At 32.9% G+C, this 22,054-nt stretch overlaps 1 protein-coding gene across 3 annotated transcripts in view; it reads left to right on the top strand.

Moving 5' to 3' along the window:
• Positions 1-22,054, top strand: part of LOC144971241 (calnexin-like) — a 45,042-nt gene that overhangs the window by 3,652 nt on the left and 19,336 nt on the right. For all 3 annotated transcript variants that reach the window (XM_078911798.1, XM_078911795.1, XM_078911796.1), the window contains exons 2-17: positions 640-796; positions 4,546-4,625; positions 7,419-7,477; positions 8,608-8,672; positions 9,228-9,304; positions 9,518-9,599; positions 10,920-10,988; positions 12,611-12,658; positions 12,916-12,991; positions 14,576-14,654; positions 15,303-15,377; positions 15,958-15,993; positions 16,276-16,389; positions 17,380-17,420; positions 19,641-19,831; positions 20,240-20,389. In XM_078911798.1, the coding sequence (XP_078767924.1) occupies positions 647-796; positions 4,546-4,625; positions 7,419-7,477; positions 8,608-8,672; positions 9,228-9,304; positions 9,518-9,599; positions 10,920-10,988; positions 12,611-12,658; positions 12,916-12,991; positions 14,576-14,654; positions 15,303-15,377; positions 15,958-15,993; positions 16,276-16,389; positions 17,380-17,420; positions 19,641-19,831; positions 20,240-20,389 (1,392 nt within the window). In that variant the 5' untranslated portion in view covers positions 640-646. The remainder of the gene's footprint in view (positions 1-639; positions 797-4,545; positions 4,626-7,418; positions 7,478-8,607; positions 8,673-9,227; positions 9,305-9,517; positions 9,600-10,919; positions 10,989-12,610; positions 12,659-12,915; positions 12,992-14,575; positions 14,655-15,302; positions 15,378-15,957; positions 15,994-16,275; positions 16,390-17,379; positions 17,421-19,640; positions 19,832-20,239; positions 20,390-22,054) is intronic.

Here is a 22,054-nt window from a genome sequence, read left to right as displayed (position 1 = left end):
GTTATCACAATAGTAAACAAAGTCAATGTGATCATTGCAAAATTTTCTGAGCGATACCTATCACTATCACGACCTTGCAGCTAACATTGGGTATTGCTCCTAATGCCTACCTATTATTATAAAGAGGAAGTAAAATTAGCTTTGATCCCCATCCTCTATCCCTTATCAATTGTCACTTCAAATTTCACACGAATATTGATTATGATTATGAGTCTCGGTTTGGTGCAAAACCCATGCTGGTTTGGTAAACCGCTTTTACTTTTAAGGTCCCTGGTTTAACGTTTTAAATCCTGATTTGGAAGGCAACGTTGAGTCCTGTAGAAGGATCTTTACTTACATTCTGTCAGTCTATTCATATGTAAAATGAGTGCCTGGCTTGTATCAGTATTGCCATTATAATCAAAATACAAGAGAAAGGCAAAAAAAAAAAATATTGCAGCAACACCCCTCCCCCTCTAAATTCTGTAAATTAAATCATAGTACCTAACAGACATTATTTGATATTGCTGTTGGCTTGAGACTCCTTGTAAAGCACTTGAACGCATGTTGTGGTGCACAATAAAATAAAAGGTTTAATAAGTAATAACTGCATCTTCCTCTACATTCTATTCATTGGTCAGTGTATCTTCTCTTCCAAAGATAAAGAATGAGGATCTCTTACATTCTTAGCCTACTGCTGGTGGGGCTGCTATTGAATTTTTCTGCAACTGTGTCAGGGCAAGATGATGATGAAGAAATAGAAGAAGAAGACGTGGAAGTAGAAGAAATTAAGGAGCCTGTTGTTGTCAAGGAAAAGGTTAGTATTGCTGCAGTGGTTAAAATAGTCAAGTTTTTCCAAAGTAGGAGCTGTTCAAATAAAGTAATACAGTTGTGATCATCTAAATGTCCACTATTTAGGTGAAACAGAATTATTTCTCTTTAATATACAACTCTAGACGCCTGTTTTTTAAAAAAAAAAGGAAATTCGCTAATTGGCTGCTCTTAAAAATAAAATTAAGGGGAAAAAAAATCACTGTACCATTTGAGGAATTCCGAGATCTTGGGATTTTCTCAGAAAATTTCAGCTGGTTTTGGCAAGTCAATCATTTTCCTCTGATAAAAGCTCAGGTCGGGTCAAGTGGTAGATCCATGAAAAAATCACCATCATGTCTTGTATCATATTTTGACACCTGTGCTTAGCTTCATGAATTTTGGTGGCACTCCCATTTTTATGGCAAAGACAAAGTTAGACAAAGTGGCCCCAGGTGTCAAAAGTAGCTCAAGACAATTTCTGGTCCAAAAGGAAGAGAGGAGGGGGGGGGGGGGGGTGACTCGAGATTTTATTTGTAAGTTGGTCAAGCGTGGTAGTACAGTTATAGGTGTGTTAACAATTTTCATAATTAATCTGAAGTTATATTTGATAATTGCATATTCGGGGATTATTATTTTTTCTCATTTTTTTTAAAATTTTTTTTTTCATTTGGTTCAGTTTTGATCATAGGAATGACTTATCTATGTCTCTGCTGAATTTGGCATTTCTCATAGTCTGAGACGATTTATCAATATTTAAAAGGCAAATAATATCATCTCATATTAATAAGAAATAATAATTTTTATAATAATAATATAAGAATTACTTGTTGTTTATGCTGAGTTTCAAGTTTTATAAGGAATATAGATTTATTCAAGTTTTACAAAAAAAATTGGGAACTTAGATGGAAATAATGATAATAATAATATAATATAATAATAATAATAATAATAATAATAATAATAATAATAATAATAATAATAATAATAATAATAATATGATAATAATAATAATAAATGTAATAATAATAATAAATTTAATAATAATAATAAATTTAATAATAATAATAATAAATTTAATAATAATAATAATAATAATAATAATAATAATAATATAATAATAATAATAATAATAATAATAATAATAAAATAAATTTAATATTAATAATAATAATAATAATAATAATAATAATAATAATAATAATAATAATAAATGTAATAATAACACTAAATTTAATATTAATAATAATAATAATAATAATGGGGCAGCATGGCTCAATGGTACAGTCTTTGCTTCGTCCCCGAAAGGTACAGAGTTCAATCACCGGCCACTGCGCTGTGTGGCCTTGAGTAAGTCACCTTGCCCTAGCTCACTTTGCGGCTGTCGCCTGGGTTATAATTCCAGTCTTCCCTTGGAATAGACCCTAAAGACAAATTTCCCCTTGGGAATGAATAATGGGAATTTAATTTAATTTAATAAGAGTAATAATAGAAATAATCTATTTAAAGAAATGTAGGGTTGGGGATCAATATTGTTCTGTACAGGTTTAAAATTTGGGAACTTAGATGGAAATAATGATAATAATAATATTAATAATAATAATAATATTAATAATAATAATAATATTAATAATAATAATAATAATCTATTCTTTAAAAAATAGTAGGGCTGGTGGTAGTAGTAGTGTATCGTATGGTGGGGTCACATATTCAGATCTGTCGCCTCGAGCCAAGCCTTGAATTCATCTTCACATTTGTGAATGGTTTCATACCTCCATTCAGCTTGGTAACAGGACAGTGGAGCACAAGGTGATCTACATCTTGGGGGTCAGTTTGGCATTTGGGGCATTCTGTTGAGTTGTTGAGGGCTGGTGGTCAACATTGTTCTGTACAGCCAATGTTAATTTTTTATCATTGAACACAGAATCACTGGCAATTCTAAAATGTATAACACTAGTTTATCCAGATTGATATATGCGAGTAACTTGCCAACCTTTCCTAAAGTAAAGGTAATTTTATTGCCGTTGACTCAACTATTAAGAAAATCTGTTGGAGCTTAATGCTCAGTCCTTAATTTACCCTTTGGCCTTGAGAATCCGCAAAAGAGGAGAAAAAAAAAAGTTTGGTAGCTGAAATTATTTGTCTCGATCTATGTTAATTTCCACAATTACAATAGATGAGTCATGTTCATAACTGCCTTTATTTCTCCAGAAATAAAGCAGTTTCTCCATAAATACACTAACAGTCACTGATGCCATTAGACACATAAAGAGTTATCTCCCTTATTTTGTAATAAAAAATATTTTATAAGCTTTGAACTATAAATAGTACGGTTATTTAACAGTCAAGTGTATAGCTATAGTTTTGGGATGGGAGATGCTATTCTTTTCCTTGTCAATTATCTCTCTTTTATGTACTGTTACATTAAAAGAAAAAAATACATTTACATTGGTTTGTAAACATTTGAGTGTGTTTCTCTTAGTGGGGACCTGTGTTTGTGTCTGGATGAGACTTTTAGGTGAACTCAAACCAACTGCATCTACAACTACATCTGTTCCCTATTTTACCCTTACCCTTCATTTTACTTTTTCTTGTGTGATTTCAATTGTAAATCTATAACCTTTTTGACTATATCACATTTTCTCCTTTTTACTGGCCCTGAAATGACTTAAATGTTTCGCAATCGCCGCAAACCCTTAAAAATAACATTTGTAGCAGTTAACTATCTATCTTATTCATAATTTTTCCTCAAAGGGTTAAATGGATTGTTTTTGTTTCCTTTGAAATTTATTTCAGAGCGCCTGTAAAATAATCTTATCCAGCCCAGAATGTAGCTATTCTTTCACCTTAGTTCTTACATTTTTACTTTTTCAAGTCTCTTTTTACCCTTCTCATCTGAAATTGACAATTAATGTTAATGTATGAAGGCTAGAGTGAAAGAAAAGCCTGAAGGTAAGGCACATTATTCAAAGCATCACTTTTCTTTGACTTTCTTGACACAGTATTTGTGTCAGTGCATGACATAATCAGTTGGAAGGTGAATAGGTTTGTACTGAGATATTGCCAAGTTTAGTTAGAAGGCCATTTTTAAATCAAAAATGAGTTCTTGTCATAATTGATTAAATCTTCTGGAAATATCAAAGCTTAATTTCACTTCTAAATATTTTTTTAACAGCTAGTCAAATTGAAAAAGTATGAAATTTGAGAAAAGTTGCTGGACACCTTTCCCATACATTTGACCATAACGTCATAAAAAATCATCCGATTTACTTCAAATCAAGATGAAAATGCTCTGGTGAGCATATTCTTTCAGAAAATGGAAAAAAAAATACAAATCCCAAATTTTCTTCTTCTGACTGATTATGTCATTCACTGACACATTTAGGCTGTCAAACTACATTAAAAGCGAACAGTTTTTTTTATGTCTGATGCACAACAATAAAAATGAATGGAAAGGTCGTTTTGGCATAGTGGACTAAAGAATCATTTAATGAATTGTCTGTCTTGCTGATCCATACCAATTCACACCACAGAGACATATGGAATGGGGTACATTTCAATATGTGAAGTTAATTTGACTTTCTGTTGTTTATTTTCTTGAGCACTTCAACTCCAAATTCTGAAATGTTAGTCATCATCTTTGTTCCTGTTTAAAATGTGTTCCAAGACACATCTTTTAGTACAATATTGTTATTGATATTTCTTTTATATTCTTTAATGCCTTTGCCATAAAAACTTATTCATTTTTTTTTTCAGCCTGTTTATTCAAGACCCATTCCAACTGGTCCCACTTACTTTGTTGAGCCTTTTGATACCCGAGCTGAATACTTGAAGAGGTATTGTGGTATTTTAATAGATCATTTCTCACAAATTATCATACCTTCACTTTTCATCGTTATTGTTTGGCACCAAGATTATAATGTAGAGATAAATATTTTTATTTTTAACATTTTTCTTTATGTAAGTGTAAGACTCCTCAGTAGTGCCAGGTGTAGTTTTTAAAAATGTTTTTAACTTTAATTTATTTGTTTGGTGTTCTTCCGAACATCCTAGTCTAGATTGTGGCAAATTGATTCATTGATATTTTTTTCTCCGTAATAGTATTTGCCTATTTATCTTAGACTTTATCATCAGAAGTTGCTGACTATATAATTTGCCATTCTTCACAAATTCTGCAGTTTTTAAATGCATTATTATGGCACCAATGTACATTGTTTCTTTCTAAAGATGCCAAAAAATCAAAAGTTATACAGATATATTCCTAATCATAAATCTGATATGCTCCCTCTTCTTCAGTTCCTCAATCGAATAAATTACTGGGTGCACCAGCGAAATACTAATTTATTAAGATTTCATGTCAAAATAATTTTTGCAGATTTAAAGTAACAACATTCATTCTCCTGTAAAAGATATATACAGTGGTCTCCGTAAATAAGCATGGTTCTCGGGTATCAAGCAGAGTGTGTTTATAAGTGGATTCAGCTTATTTGGCTAAGTTTATACTCATTCTCCTATTACTGAAAACAATTTTTTTTCTCTGAATTTCCAAATTTATACATCATGGTGGGCACCAGGTTGCAGGCTTGGAACTACAATATGCCCACTAAAAGTCATTTTTAAAGCTTTTCTTTTCTTGTCTTATTAAATATTTTTTTAAGGGTAGATAAAAACTTCTTTTTCTGTCACATTAAGCAACAACATTACACTGTTGGTGTGGGACGAGGGGTAAAGAAGCTTGTGATTGTTACTATGGAAAAAAACTGGACTATAAATACATTGTCAGTTTTTATGTCACGAGCAAAAATAAAAGAAACAGTCAGAACAAAACCAAATTTTTAAAATCAACCAGAATATCCAATAACAGACGGACTGAGAAATTATTCAAAATCATCGAAAATATTACAGACAGACAACCCCTGTAAACAAGAATTGCCAACCAACTCCACAATTGATCTCCCAGGTTGTTTTTCAGACTATTTTCAAGATAAAATAAAAAACATACGAGAACAACTTGACACCCTTGGACATTCATCACGACAGGACGGTGACTATCCTCTAGATTGTGAAAATTATGATACAAAAATCGAAACTTTTGAACTGCATCAGAGGAGGAAGTTTTGTTAATTATAAAATCTTCACCAACCAAAACGTGTTATTTAGACTGTCCCTACATAGATTGTTAAGGCGAGTGCCAAAGATCTGGTTACACCCATAACTTTTATTGCAAACAATGGTCTGTTGTCATCGGTCATACCAGCTGAAGTTGTTGGTGTTTAGTGCATGTATATCAGCACAAAATAGACTTGTCAGCAGACTCATGTGTGAAATTAAGAAAGTTGCAGACAAAAAGTACAGGTGCTAACTTTGCCTTCATACAAAACATCGTAAGCACACTTAACATCTCTGTAAACTAACTGTGGTCATCAAAATGATCATTATCACACCTGTTGAAAGTCTGAGCACTCCGTTCCCTTACCTACTTGCAGCACCTTCTCAATGCCACCACATGTTGACACTGTGCCCGCCTCCCCCCAAAAAAATCCCCAAAAAACAAACAAAAAACGCTTTTTACAATGTCAATGAGTTTCTGAGCCTGCCTGTTGTTATTACTTAAGATTTTATGACAGAAGTGCATTGTCCGTTTCATCACTGAAGTTCAACAATTGTTTTGAGCAAGGAAAGTAATTATGGAATAGTGAGGTGTGTAGTATACGTCACTCGCAGAGCTTTTGGTGTTTCCTTTAAACCTGATTGTCAGTCTTATGTATGTAAAAAATATGGTATTAAGAAATGTTTTCGTTCATGTTTGTAATTTTTAAGTAATAGAAAGTTGGACATGCCTATAAGCATTGATCTTTTCAATGAGTGTGATTCTAAGGGGTAAATTTAAATAGTAAAAATTTTATTTTGCATCCCGAGCATCCATATGTCGGCTCCTGCTTATGGCCAGAGTGCTTTTATACAGAGACCACTGTATATCATCCAACTCATTTTTCATTATTAAGGCTTTATGAATTCTTAGTGTCCTGTTCACCGTGCCTATGTCATTTCTTAACAAAACAAAGCGCATAAGAAATTATTAAGTATTTATTTTTTATGGCAAAAGTGCCCAATTTTATCATGAACAGAGCTCTTCTTGTTCTATTACCATTTATTGAAATGTTCAAAAATTTCATTCTATATGCCCATTCTAAAGTTTTTTTTCACCATATCCACCTAGTCTGTTTAAGATAAATATCTGGTAATCCTTTAACAAAAAGAATTATGATCATACACTCAAATCCACTGTTTTCCATACATTACAGTTTAGATGATTAATTGACTTTTCAAGTTAGGTTTGTTTTAATAATGAAAAAAGTGTGGAATACGTGTCTATTAGTGGCAAAAAAAAATTAATATAAAAGTAACATGAGGTGAATTGACCACACTATCAGAGTGACGAATTTGATACTGGAAAAAAATGTTTTCTGAGGAAAACGGGCTCTTTGGTGGAGAATGCATTCAGTCTTCTTTGTCACTATATATTTTTTAAGTCATGAGGGCTTTATGTAATGGATCAATATATTATTGTTTACTTTGCAACTGCTAATTTTATTCAACCTTAATTTATGTCTTTACTTCTACTTTAGGTGGGTTCCTTCCCAGGCTAAAAAAGATGGTGTTGAGGATGAAATAGCCAAATATGATGGTATGCAGATGATTTTCAATATTTGATTATATTCATTATTTTCTAGGTATTGTGATTTATTACATATAATGCAATTTGACTTTCAAAAGCTTACAGATGAACCTCTTTAGATGACCAACCATTCCACTGAAACTTCATGAAGATTCACTGAAGATTCCTTGGCTGTTTGAATTCCATTGTGGCCAAGAAAAAAGAATATAAGTAGGAGTCTACTCTCGACTGTGGGATCAAAATTTATGTAATCACCTGCCCTGCTGACTTCTTTCCATTGATATCCCTTCATTTTCCCTCTTTAATAGTCTAATGATCTTGGGTCATTGCTTAAAGAGGTTCAACAACATTGATTTGTGTTTTATAGTGTACAAAGCTCATAATCAATATTGATACTTTCAGAAATTAATTACAAACTATCAGTATTTAGAAAACAGCCTATTTATGCTTAGTACAAATTTGGCAACTGGTAAGAGATTGCATAATCTTGTCTAAAGCAGCTAAATATGAGAAAATTAGAAATTTATGCAAAAAGTACCATCAGCTTCTATAATTGGCCAATTCCCATGTATTCTGACACATTCAAGGGGCAAGGAATGAAGCATTTTATGTATCAGGACAGATCATGCTCTTTAGCCGTCAAATGATATTCAGTTGTTTCATCTTCTGCTATTCTGAACCATCCTTAAAATTATAACGTTTATTATTGGTGAATTGAGTTTTGTATCTTGCTTGAAGTGAAATGATGATTTTGAAAAATAGTTTTGTTTTGAAAATATGAAAATACAATGCTTTAGACTGGGGAAATATGAAATAAAAAAAGTCTACATAATAATGTGGATACTAGTTGGCAAGACTGCCTTCGCTTTCAAAGGAAATTTAGATTTCCAAATAGATAGATGCTGATTTTACATTATCATGATTTTTCAATAGAAAAATACAATATTTTCACTTGAAAGTATTAAAAACATAATCTAGTTCTTGTTTAACGTGAAAATAATAAATGAATCAAGAGTTCTACAGAAATACCTAAATTAGCTGAGTCAATCGGTTTATATGAAGAAAATCAATTGATACTAAAAAGGTGATTTTTTGAGCTTATTTAAATATTTTACCAATTTGTATTTCTTTCCTTCTAGGGAAATGGGATGTTGAAGAAGCAAGAGAAAGTCTTATTGTTAATGACCTGGGGCTTATTTTGAAGGTAAGTTGAAAGAAGATATTGTACTATAGTTTTCACAATTATTTGTTTTTATTCAAGTCAAGTGATGAATTAAAGACTGATATTATTAAAAAATAAAATCTTTGACTTAAATTTTCCACATGTCATATTGATTCTTGCTTTCATTAAGATATTGTTAATTTGTTATTTTTTTTTACTTTTAAGTACCAAATATAATGGGTTTCTTATCTTAAGGCCTTTTAATATAATCAGACTTGCCATCCAGTATGAAATTGCGTTGTTAGATATGCAAGTTTGTCTAAATACGCAAATTTGAGAAACTTATGAAGATGTGCAAAAAAATAAGATTGAGCAAAAAGTGTATCAGCTATAGAAAATGATTTTGCTCAGTAGGAGGACAATCCTTGAGTTGTACTTTGACATTCATTTCACTCATGCCCTTCTGTCCACTGCTAAACTGATATATCTAAACTTTTTATTTTAACTAAAGGTAGAATTCATTACATTTCTTTCTACATTCAGCTTATCTTAATGTTGTTTTTATGCGTTGAAAGTAATTTTTAACAATCTTTTCAGTCAAAAGCAAAGCACCATGCCATTTCCGCCAAGCTTGATCGTCCCTTTGAGTTTAAAGGCACCCCGTTGCTGGTTCAGTAAGTGTATATATTAGATTCATAGTCATATATACTGAAGTGATAGACAAAGTTTTAGTTCATGCTTTAAAGCTCAGGATTTTTAATGGCACATATTCTAATTTAAATATAGGAAATTAAAAAGGCATTTGTTATGAAAAATAGATGTCAGTGAAAATTAAAATAAATTTTCAATTTCATTTTAATTGCATTCAAATTACTTTTCTTTGCAAGATATGAGGTGAAATTCCAGAATGGAATGGACTGTGGTGGAGCATATATCAAGCTCTTATCAACATCTAACAAGATCAATTTGGTAAGATCCTATATATAATAAAATTTACCTCTACAACATTGACAGTATTTAATATTGCATGGAACAGATTACAATCATCAGAATTACCATGATTATTTTTAACTTATGCCGCTTACTGTGATTAGTCATTATATTGGGTGCAAGAGAAAAAAAAAACCTGAAAAAATTTTGACGTAGTTTCAATACGACGACAAAATAAGAAATAGTCAAACATTTGCAATCAACAAAAACAATTCCTTAATTTATACTTGCTAAGTTTGATTAAATATTTATGATTGGTAAAGAAACTATGCCGGTTAAACCAAAGTCGTAGAAATATTACAATATCTAAAATTTCTAATCTTGCGTCTTTTTAGCCGTGTTGTGTGACAAGTGTAGAAGTTTACCCACGTCTCGTTGAAAACCAAATGTCCTATTGGGATAGCTTCTGGAATAAGTTTTCCTTTTAACAATGTTATATAATTTTCAATACAATGCAGAATCGTATTTGATTTATTTCTAAAGATTAAATGGTCTCGGATGAGTCTCGAATGAATTAAATGAACTACAGCATTTTGGTGACATTTCAGACTTGCATCAGTTATGGTCTGGCAGTTACAGGCTTCTAAACTTTACTTGGTTTTTTTCTTCTCGCACCCAATATATTGTTCGCAAAAAGTCAGCTATATTATTTACCACAAAGTATGCCATCTTTTCCAATTCACCCCCTCCCACTCACCCTGTTTTATAATTTTTTCCCCAGAATATACAAGTTATTTTTAGTACTTGTCGCTCAATTGGATATTTGGAGTATCTGAGTTCATTTATTATAATATAATATATATATTATTATATTATTTTATATATATTATATATATATATATATCCATCCTGTTTTTTTCAACATGTCATACGTGCATTGATTTGGAATGCAACTTGCTTTTTGTGTTTAAAATTTTGAGTTAATGGACCACTTCATACTGCTGAACAAAGAAATCAAATCAGTGGTGATGTAGAAATGAGAAATGCTAGAATGCATGTTACAACGCTTTTCCAAGGACATGAACTCTTTTGCCCAAACCACCTCAAATGACTGTCTTCAATCTTCAACAATTCATCCATGCAACCTATCATAAGGATAGGGAAACAGAGCTCAAAATTTTTATTTAACTTACATCCTATCCAAAATCCTTTTATTCCCCATTTGAATCATTTGCTATCTTTTTCTTGATAGTTTTCTACTATTGAATGTTCTTACAATGGCTGGTTTTCTCTGGAAAAACTAAAATATTAATTTCTGGTTAAAATATTATTTTTAAAATCACTCTGTTATTCAAACAGAAAACATTTACAGACAAGACTCCATATACTATCATGTTTGGCCCAGACAAGTGTGGTAATGACCATAAGGTAATAAATATTTGATCTTTACATATTTGCATTAATCATATTTTTATGCTACATAGTTCAATTTGTCAATTGGATTTGTTATTTTATTAATCATATCAACTGTGTTCATTGCAAGTCTTGACATGCTTCTGATGATATTCATATAACAATGCTTTTTATTCATAATTGTTTCAAAATTTAGCTTTATTTGATTACATTTTTCGGAAGATGATCACAACAAAAGTCTAATTTTCTGCTCAATTAAACTCCAAAACACCCTGAATTTGTCACAGACATATGCTATCTGGTGGGAAAAAAAACCGTTATATTGCTGGAAAACTAATTTGCAGATGACATTGCTCTTTCTTGTCACTATCAGAAATACAAGAAGGTGGAGGTCTTAAGTTCGATACAGATAAAAAACTAATCAATATGATTAACAATCAATAATGAACATATCTTAATATGTGACCCACTCTTGCCAAATGGTGTTATATAGTGGTAGCTTAGGTGTTGAAAGTTTAACTTTTAGTCATATTTACGATGTATCTGTTAACTTTTTTTGTTTTTTGTTTTTTTATTGAGGACAAGAGATATAGTTGCCTAAATTGACTTAAACAAATATGATATCTGTATTTGTTTAAACTTAATGTCACATTTTGACATCTGGGTCATCCTGACATCATAGAGATTTTAGTCAATGGGTCTTGGATACAATGTAAATTAGTTCAGCCAGAGTAGAGGTATGGACATATTTTAAATAAGTTTCTCTATTGAGACAATGAAATATTAAATTTGACAAAGTACTGTTTGTTGCCTTCAATCTTAAAATCTATGCTTTCATATGGATCAGAAATTATAGATTAATTTGTTTCCAGTAAAATATTTCATCCTCTTATCACTTTCATCATCAATTTCTGTATACGGTCATACGAAATGGCAGACAAAATGAAAAATAAGCATACCTCTAAATGATGCATATATCCTAATTGCTTAGGAGTAAAAAAAAGCATTAACACATTTTCTACACAATCAAGACTATTACTGTCAGGAGCCCAAGAGAGGAATGTGCTGAACATAGAGACAATCAATTTCTGAATAGATTGGGCCAATTATGCTTAACTTGGAGGCAAGGCAACAAAGATAGCAAATGTTGGACAGTTGAGTAAGTGCTCTCGTTGTATAAAAGCGAAGGGAGTAAACCAGATGAAGAAGAATGAGCACAATATTGTGTATCTTACTGTTTGTTACTAAATACATTTTCCTTGTCCTGATCTCCAGCTTCCCATTACATTATGAGCTGTATTGGGTACGGTATATATGATAAACAAGGTACAGACTTACACACATTTAAGAGAAATAGAATTTTTGGTAAATTTAGATTTTTTTTTCTTATATTCAAATTTTTCAAACCAAAAGTATTGAGGAAGTTGGCGAAAATAAATAAATGACCATGGAATCTCTATGAATTACACAACATCCATTAAAAAGTTTTTAAAAGTGATAATTCATATAACAACAGAGATATTCCTTTTTCGATTTATACCATTTTTTTGTTTGTTACATGTGATAGATTATTATAATCCTATATATTATTCCTTCTTTAAAAATTTATATATATATATATTTTGTTTTTTTTTCAGTTACATTTCATCTTCCGACACAAGAATCCCAAAACAGGAGTTTTTGAGGTAAAGGCATACAGCTGCTAATTTTTATATCAAAACTAAGATTCCTACAATTTTAAATTTTATTCGAGAGTTTTTTTCTTTTTAAAATATTTTCTTTTGTACTGAACAACAGTCCTTGATTTGAAGGTTGAATTCATAATGCTTTTAAAATTTCCCATTCATTCAAATCTCATCATTTAGTCTCCAGTCATTCTCTTCACAATATATTCGCTCAACTTGTTTTTCTTGTTTGTTTTTTTTCTATTTAATTATAACAGGAAAAGCATGCAGAAAAACCCACAGCCAAATTGGACAAGTTCTTTTCAGATCATAAAACTCACCTATTCACATTGAGTGAGTACGAATTTCACTATCATTTAAATTTCTTGTAAAGGCAAATTGTACGTTCTCGCTTGTCTGACTTCTGTATGGAACTTTGATCATTTATGGCTTGGAAGACAATATATCACCATTTTCTTTCCATGAAAGTTATTTTCTAGATTGAAGCATTTTGTGGAATTTTTTTTTTCATTTTTCGCACTGTGCTCTCTGGTGCAGTACAGGAAATGAACTCATTTCAATAAAAGATTTTATTCTGCAATTTTGAAAGCTGACAGCAAAGGCTGATGTTCATATTGACATTCTGAAGCAATTTCTAGTCACTTGATTGAACTTTGTGGACAGCACAAAAATGGGCAAAAATCCATCCATGTCTAGCATTGTTAGGGCTCAAATGATGACATTATTCAATGAAGGGTATACAGAACGTGACATATCATGCAAGGTAGGGTGCAGCGAGACTGCAGTACACAATGCTATTCAAAAGTACCGATCAAAAGGCATTCTTTTCAGACAGAGACAAAACTGGCTGTCCAAGGAAAACTTTTCCCAGAGCTGATAGGGTTATTAAGATAGTGCTTTCGAAGAATCCTACTGCCTCATGCCAAGAAATTCGATCTGTGCTTATGTTATGTGGTGTTGATGTCAGTTGTCGGACAGTATCAAGACGCTTGACTGATGATTTCGGCCTCCAATTTCACAAACTAGCTCAAAAACCCAGGCTGCCCAAACTATGAAACAGAAACGATTTGTGTTTGCGTCGAAGCACAAACATTGGACAAGAGAAATGGGGTAATGTCATGTTTTCAGACGAATCAACTGTGCAACAGTTTGTTGTTCGTAAATATAACGTGAGAAGACCAGCTGGTAAACGATATGATGAAAAGTATACAGTCCAGACCATGAAACACCAGCCAAGCCAAATGATTTGGGGAGCATTTTCCAAGTCAGGAACTGCCAGTCTATATTTTTTGGATCCTGGAACAACGATGAATGTCCAAAAATACCTGGAACTACTGAAAGACAAACTACATTCTAATCTGCAGTCACACCAGTGTAATATATTCATGCACGACGGTGCCCCTTGACACAGGGCAAAAATTGTTCAGGACTTTCTTTCGAAGAACAAGGTCACGACCTTGGAATGCTCCGGAAACAGTCCAGATCTCAATCCGATAGGGAATCTGTGGCACTATATGAAAAACAAGATTGCAGACAAACAGCCAGCGAACAGTAAAGCCCTTATTGAAGCAATCCACGATTTTTGGAGTCAAGAGCTTTCTCCAGAATACTGCCAAAGCCTGATTTCCAGCATGCCTCAACTGATCAAAGCTGTCCTCAAAGCAAAAGGTGGACGTACAAAATACTGAAATATGGTTCAAAGATTCAGTAAAGGTATTAAATAATATTTTTAATCTTTTAAAGTGAGTTTGTTTATTTTTCTTTATTTCTCAAGGTTTAGATTTAATGTTTATTAAATTATTTATTTTGGTCTTAAACTTTTGGCCACGACTGTATAATAATTTATAATTAATTATTTATTCATTTTAAGGTGTAAATTACTTTTTCTTTTTTTTTCTCAATTTTCTCTCAACCCAGTCATCAACCCAGATAACACCTATGAAATCAAGGTCGATAATGGAATTGTGGCCTCTGGAAGTTTACTTGAAAATGTCAGGTATAATGCCTCATGTTATGCGCAACAATTATTTTTTATTCCTACTGATGAGAAATTACAAGATCTTTCGAGACACATCAGAAATTTGGCTTTGATTTTCAATGTCTTGCTGGGAAAATATATTTTGTTTAGAATATTATTCTGTGTCTTCCCTTCTCTTGTTTTATAGACATTGATAGTGAAAAGGTTGACATCAACTTGATACTGTGGTTTCCATTAAAAAAGTTAATTATTCAGGATGGATGAATTTCAAATGCAGTATTGCTAACCTGTATGACAGGAAGATTTTCACTTGGAATTTTATCCACAATATTCAAAAATTAGAAATTGTACAAAAATGCATATGCGAAAAAGAAATTGAGCAAAACGTGGAAAATGTTCAGGTTTCTTGTCCTTTGGTTCAACTGAGAAATGAAGAAAGATGCATGCATTTTGTGAATCACCTTTTCTGTTAAAATATGAAATTTATTGGTTTTGAATCATGACTGTCCTCATGAAATATCTATAAAAAATTGCTCTATTCTAGGATAAATTATGAAAATAATTATAAGTCACTCTTCAGTAGGTGCCAGTCTTCAAATATCATTGTTATTTCATATTGTTGAATTCTTTTATAATGCTTTTAACTTATCTTTCCTCAATCTTCAGTCCTCCTGTTAATCCACCCAAGGAAATTGAAGATCCCAATGACAAGAAGCCCAAAGACTGGGATGATAGAGAAAAGTAAAAATTTTAGTTATCCATTGTTTGGGTTTTTACATAATACTACAATAATATAATGAATTTATATAGCGTCTAGTTCCAATTAAGATTGCTCAATAGCGCTTTACATCAACATATCATATGTTATACACAGATATAGAACTGACATGTTAAAAACCACATAAATACGATGACAAAATAATATATTATACTAAAATACATACTAAGAGTCCAAATTATATACCTTCCAGAAAAGCTCAGTTTTTAACCGTTATCTAAAAGTAAGTGGATATTCAATTCACTATTTTTAGTTTCAATACTGATGGAGTTCCACGTCTAGGAAAATAAGAGAATATCGTCAATTGATAATAATAGCAACAATACGTCTTTCACCCATGCTGGGATTTGTTAGATCTCTCAATATTCTCATAAAACAAAGATGTTTATCTTTTATTAACAAAATTTAATACCAAGTATAGAGGTTAGATTTTTTTTCTCTTTTTTTTTTCCCCCGTACAAAAGCTAGTAGTGGTTATTATTCTTTACTACCATTCGTTGAGAAGTGACCAACAACTTTTTACTTTTTCTTTTTTTTTTACAGGATTCCAGATGCAGATGCTGTTAAGCCAGATGATTGGTTGGTGTATTTTTTTCTTTTTTTTTTTTTTCTTTTCTGTTTATTTTCAACATTTGCAACATTTGATATTTTCCAAAATGTTTTTATTTTGGAAATGGATATTTAAAGTTTTAAGATTCCCAATTTTTCATGTTTAACTTCTTTTTTTTTTCTTTCCTTTTTTGTTTTTGTAAAATATATATATACATTTTTTTTTTTAACAGCACGAGAGAATTATCTTATAGTTGATATAAACTTCAGGTTTGTAGCAGTGAAATGCTAATGGATTTCTATTTGTTCCAGGGATGAGAGTGAACCAGCCACAATCCTGGATGAAGATGCCGTCATTCCATCTGGATGGCTAGAGGACATTGAGCCCTACATTCCCGACCCTTCTGCTACAAAACCTGATGACTGGTAGGTCTAAATTCTATTGCTTCTGTACTGCATTTGTACATCAACCTATTCAACAAAATAGTCACAAAGCCTGACTGTTAGATGTTTTTCTTGCATAAATATAGTTATAATGTATTCTCTGTTTTTTTGTCAAATATTTATTTTATTTATATTGTTTGTTTGTTCGGTGTTCTGATAGCTCAGTTGATAGAGCACTCGCTTCACAAAGGGACTGAGATTGATCCCGGGTGCTGTCCAGGTTTTATTCTGACCCTCCTGTCAAGCTAGCAGTGATTGGTTAGCTTGGTCTGTAAGATCTGGTGGAAAGTACTTTTTGAGAGACTGGAGTCCTTTCAAAAGGGTAGCAAGCAATTGCTATTACTTTTCATGCAATAGAAACCAGGAAAAACTCCGGCTCCATGGGCCTAATGGCTTAGAAGGACTGCTTTTATTTAATGTTTATTTATTTATTAGCTTTGCAAGTTATCTTTGATCACTAAATATGATGTCTTGATTGGCGATTTTTATAAATATAGTGAGTGATAAATTATTTGGATGCAATGGCTCAAAAGTGTTATGCAAACACTCATATCACAAAACTGGCCTCAAAAGTCTGGCTTAATTACCCCTAATATGACCAAATGTGAAATACTGAGTTTACCTGTTTTGAACATTAATTGATTGAAAGACGTTTTTGTTCTGTGTTTTATTTTAGATTTTGATTCCCACACTTTAAGTACATATTTCATTATTCTTTTCACTTTTCTCTAATGGCAATGTATTTTAAGGATAGATAAATTAGGGTAGCAGAGCCACCTTCTGCCATTTATCTATCCATCATAAAAATGTTTTGAAACATATAATATATTGCTTTTTTTATATTTGTTTCGGGTTTCTCTTGGAACTATTATAGAAGGTATAGCTAAATATTTATGGATATAGACAATTTTTTGTGTGTGTATTTATTTGATTTATGATCTGTGGTTACTGAGTTCTTTTTATTGATTTCAGGGATGAAGAGATGGATGGAGAATGGGAAGCTCCACGTATTGGTAAATCCTTCTTTTCAGTTTAGTTTTAGTGGTACAGAATTCTTTATTAATTCTTTAGACCTGTAAATTCTCAGTCAACTAACTGAAATCAGTCAATTCATCAAATTCAAATATTTTAAAAAAGGAAAAAGAAATGAATCGTAGTCGAATGACGTAAAGTAATTAGGAATGTCCCACAGTGCTACGTGTAGCTCATGGGCCGTTTATATTAACGACGGATATATTGCCAAGGCTAATCAATGATTTTTAGAATTGCCGTGTCTGAACACATCCCATTGTATTTTCACACAGCCTTCGTGAAATTAGTTTTTCACTTTCCAAACCTGTCGTGATCCCAATGGTAGCCAAGTTTAACTGAGCCGCTGAGCGATAAATTTCACTGTTTCGTTAAGCCAAAATTGACCACATTTACCTGGTGGAAAGTAAAAGTATGAAAACGTAAAATTCGACCGCTGGAAGTGCGTTATGTAGACACTGGTTGACCGTTTCTTCACTGATTGGGTACCTAATTATAAGGAACAATGGTAAGTAGCCTAATTAATTCCCACGCAAATTAGTTTTCTGCCATTGTTTTGCTCAAGCAGCTTGCTGTTTACTATTAATTTCGATTCTTTGGATTTTTCCGCTACGAATTACGAAGAGTTTCAGTCAATTTTATAGAGCTCATTTACAGGTCTAATTCTTGTATCTGCCAAACATGATTACAGGTTTTGGTGTTAATCATCATGTAAGACATGCTTGCTAAAATAAGAATTTAGTATAATGGATCAATTCAAAATAAAGTCAGGGTCGGGATGAATAGAGGTGTGGGTCCAGGAGAAGGCAAGCCTTGTCTGGACGCCGGGTTGGATTGTTCTTTGTTGGACAGACAATTAAACTACCGCAAACATATAGAAGGAAACGCAAACAAGATCTCAAAAAGAAACTGTATCCTGAGGAAACTGGCAAGTACTAATTGGGGAGCCTCACAACAAGTACTTAGAACATCTGCTTTGGCACTTTGCTATAGCGTCGGAGAATACTGCGCTCCAGTCTGGATGAGGAGCCCACATGCCAAACTGATTGATGTCAAGCTAAGAGAATCAATGAGGATCATAACAGGATGCCTCAAGTCAACCCCAACGGCTCCCAACACTAAGTGGCATAGCACCGCCTGATATCAGAAGACAAGAATTAAACCAAAGAATGCATGCCAAAAATTGAGGAGGTCACTGATAGGGTCCCATTGAAGGAGGTCCTAGAAGAAGCCCCAACAACGTCAAGACTGAAATCAAGGAAACCTTTTAAAACTTCAAGACAACATTTCAACGTGAAAGAGGAATGGATGTCGATGTGGAACCAAGACAGCCCCAGGGGAGGCGACATCATACCCGACCCAACAGAAAGAACACCTGGCTTTCTCTGCAATAGCCGAACATGCTGGGTCACCTCCAACCGCATTTTGACAGGACATGGCAGAACCGCAGCTAACGTACATAGATGGAATCTGAGAGAATCAGATGCATGCCGTCATTGCCAAGGAGGCCCTGAGACAATGGACCACATCGTCATTCACTGCCCAGTGACAAGCCTATCAGGAGGTGTAGCCATTCGATACATCTACTAGAGTCGGGATTTTCATTTTTAAAAAAATATTCCTTCTTTCAGGGTTGAGTCTTCACCACTATTTTTAACTTATGGCACAACATACCTACTGGTATCAAGCTTATAAGCAATATTGAGACCTTAATAAAGTACAGACTATGAAGAAAGTACCATCATTTTTCATTTTCTTATGAATATGCAACATTGATAGAAATACCTTCTCAAAGTCTTTCGTGTGAAGAGAAAAAAGTAGAAGAATTGGAATTGGCTAGGAATTGTCTGACTATTTCAGAGGTGTTTGATTTAGCAAAGTAGAAGTGCTTGAGTAGGCTTTAGAACACACATTTGCAAGAAATCAGTTGGCCTGATTTGTGTACATATACACAACGAATGATAAACAAATCCTCTTTAAAGATTTTTGAAGGTCAAGAAGAGATGGATCACCAAATACTTGAAAAGAATTAATATCAGAAGTCAAAGGAATGACGATTTTATAAATTTTTTTTTTTTTCGGCAGTAAAAATAGGAAAAGAAAGCGCAGACTTTAAAAAAGAGTCACTTTCAAACATAATTATTTATTACATTCTGCATGTTATCCAATTTTCATATTTTTTTTCTTTTCTTTCATTCCTGCAGAAAACCCAGAGTGCACTGGTGCACCAGGCTGTGGCAAATGGGAACGACCCAGTAAGGCCAATCCCAAGTACAAAGGTGTCTGGAAGCCGCCCATGATTGACAACCCAGAGTACAAAGGAAAATGGAAACCTCAGATGATCCCCAACCCTGACTATTTTGAGGATTTGGAACCTTATAAAATGACTCCCATTGTAAGAAATATTAATTCTAAATGTGTCTCTCTCTCTCGCTTTCTCTCTCTCTCTCTCTCTCTCTCTCTCTCTCTCTCTCTCTTTTCTCTCTCTCTCTCTCTCTCTCTTTCTCTCTCTCTCTCTCTTCTCTCTCTCTCTCTCTCTCTCTCTCTCTCTCTCTCTCTCTCTCTCTCTCTCTCTCTCTCTCTCTCTCTCTCTCTCTCTTCTCTCTCTCTCTCTCTCTTTCTCTCTCTCGTGCTCTCTCTCTCTCTTCTCTTCTCTCTCTCTCTCTCTCTCTCTCTCTCTCTCTCTCTCTCTCTCTCTCTCTCTCTCTCTCTCTCTCTCTCTCTCTCTCTCTCTCTCTCTCTCTCTCTCTCTCTCTCTCTCGCTCGCTTTAAACTATATTTTTCTGAAATCAACTCTTTCTAGGTTGCCATTGGCTTGGAGCTGTGGTCCATGAGCAATGACATCTTGTTTGACAACTTTATCATCGCAGACAACTCAAGTGTTTTAGATGACTTCACTGCTGACACATGGGAAAAGAAGAGCTATGAAGAGAGAGCAGCTTCATCGACAGGGGTATGTTGAAGTTAAGCTTATCATAGCAAATTGTATCAGCCATTGGAATTATTTGGTTCTCTTGTATTTTGGCTGATGTAAGGAAAAAGAATTATGGATTTTGATTAAAGGAACTTTGAAATGACACTGCTCACTGCCTATGTGATCAATCCCCTAAGTTATGATATTTATTAGCATATTAGCTATTGTATCATGCTTCCTGAAATGAAAATATATTTTAATTTTGTTGAAACTGTAAAACAAATATTCTCTGTTATGGGTTTAAATATGATATATGATGTTTGTCATATGGCAGTGGTAAGAAAAGATAGAAATGAAAGTAAAATGTTGGATTTAAATGCAAAAATATTGAAAAGCACCAATCGCTTTTATTGGTGGAAACCATTTTTCAAGGCTCCATCCAGCGTGTAAATCTGAGGCAAAAAAGTTAACTGCTTGTTTACAAAAAAGAAAAGAAATTGGTGATGGCAGAAGGTTGTACATGGTCAAATTCTGAAATAGTTTTGTGTAGCATTCAAGATTAAGCGGAGAAATCCTCTCTAATCATGCAATTTTGGTTTTTGAAAATATCGGGCTCTTATAGATTGGTTAAGATCATCGTTTAAGTAATATTTTGATGCATATTTAATGATCTTGTTCAATTCTTTATTCAATTTTCTTTTATTCAATATATTTTTCATTGTTTCTATCAAGTCATTATAAAGATAATGGATGTTAAAAGGTGATGCATTATTTTTTGCATCCATTGTCTTTTACTCAGGGTGTAATGTAAACTTTAAGAGATGTTTTTGGAAGATTGTGAAGAAAAAAAAAATAGTATGACGTCCATACTTCAAGAACGTAAAGTATTTTATTGTGTACAACACATTTGGATTTTCTTAATAAAAACTTGTTCTGGCACCAGCAGTTATTCCACCTTCAATTACAATAAAGAAATACATTTTCAATTTCAAATCAGACATTGCACTAATCACGAGATCCTGATGAAATTTTGGGAACAAGATAATTCGTATTGCTTTCCAGCTTTCTTTTTCAAATGAAGGAAATTTTTAGATCTAAATGAAAAAAATATATCTGGTTTTGTGGTGGTTTGGATAAAGCTTTTTTTAAAAGAGTTTTTTCCATGTACGAGGTTGAGTCAAAAAGTAATGGGACTCTGCTTATATTAAAATGAATTGAATCACTACCCACTGCGTGGCATTTTCCCCTCTGAGCGGTATTTCAGTGCTAGGTCAACCTGACCCCATTAGTGGGGTCAGCCCATGGGTGGAACAGGTAACGGTCAGTAGGAATCTGTGATGCCACTGATGGTAATTAATTGTTGCAATATTTCATGGTATTGCTCAGTTGCTAACACAGATATGAAAATTGTTCCCTCACCACAAGCAAAGCAAAGGTTTCTTTCATCATATGCCATGGTTGATAATAATGTATCCTCTTAAGGCTGCTCATAAGAGAGGTGTCAATTTAGTGGTTTTTGAGCTATCAATGAAATTAATCTGTTGTAATTTGCATATCAATAGTATAATTCCCAGCGGCAGAAAATGATTGAAACAAGCATCATTATAAAGTAAAAATGATGATCTTGACACATGCCAAGTTTTGTTGTCCGGGCAGTAAAACCTTAAAAGATATGAATTTTTTAGTGTAAATTTCTTATTTGGC

Source organism: Berghia stephanieae, chromosome 4, assembly GCF_034508935.2.
Source record: "Berghia stephanieae isolate SIO BIC M18660-M18661 chromosome 4, UCSD_Bste_1.3, whole genome shotgun sequence".
NCBI classification, from domain to species: domain Eukaryota; kingdom Metazoa; phylum Mollusca; class Gastropoda; order Nudibranchia; family Aeolidiidae; genus Berghia; species Berghia stephanieae.
The sequence above is the reverse complement of the archived record's forward strand: the minus strand, read 5'-3'. Positions and strand labels throughout refer to the sequence as shown.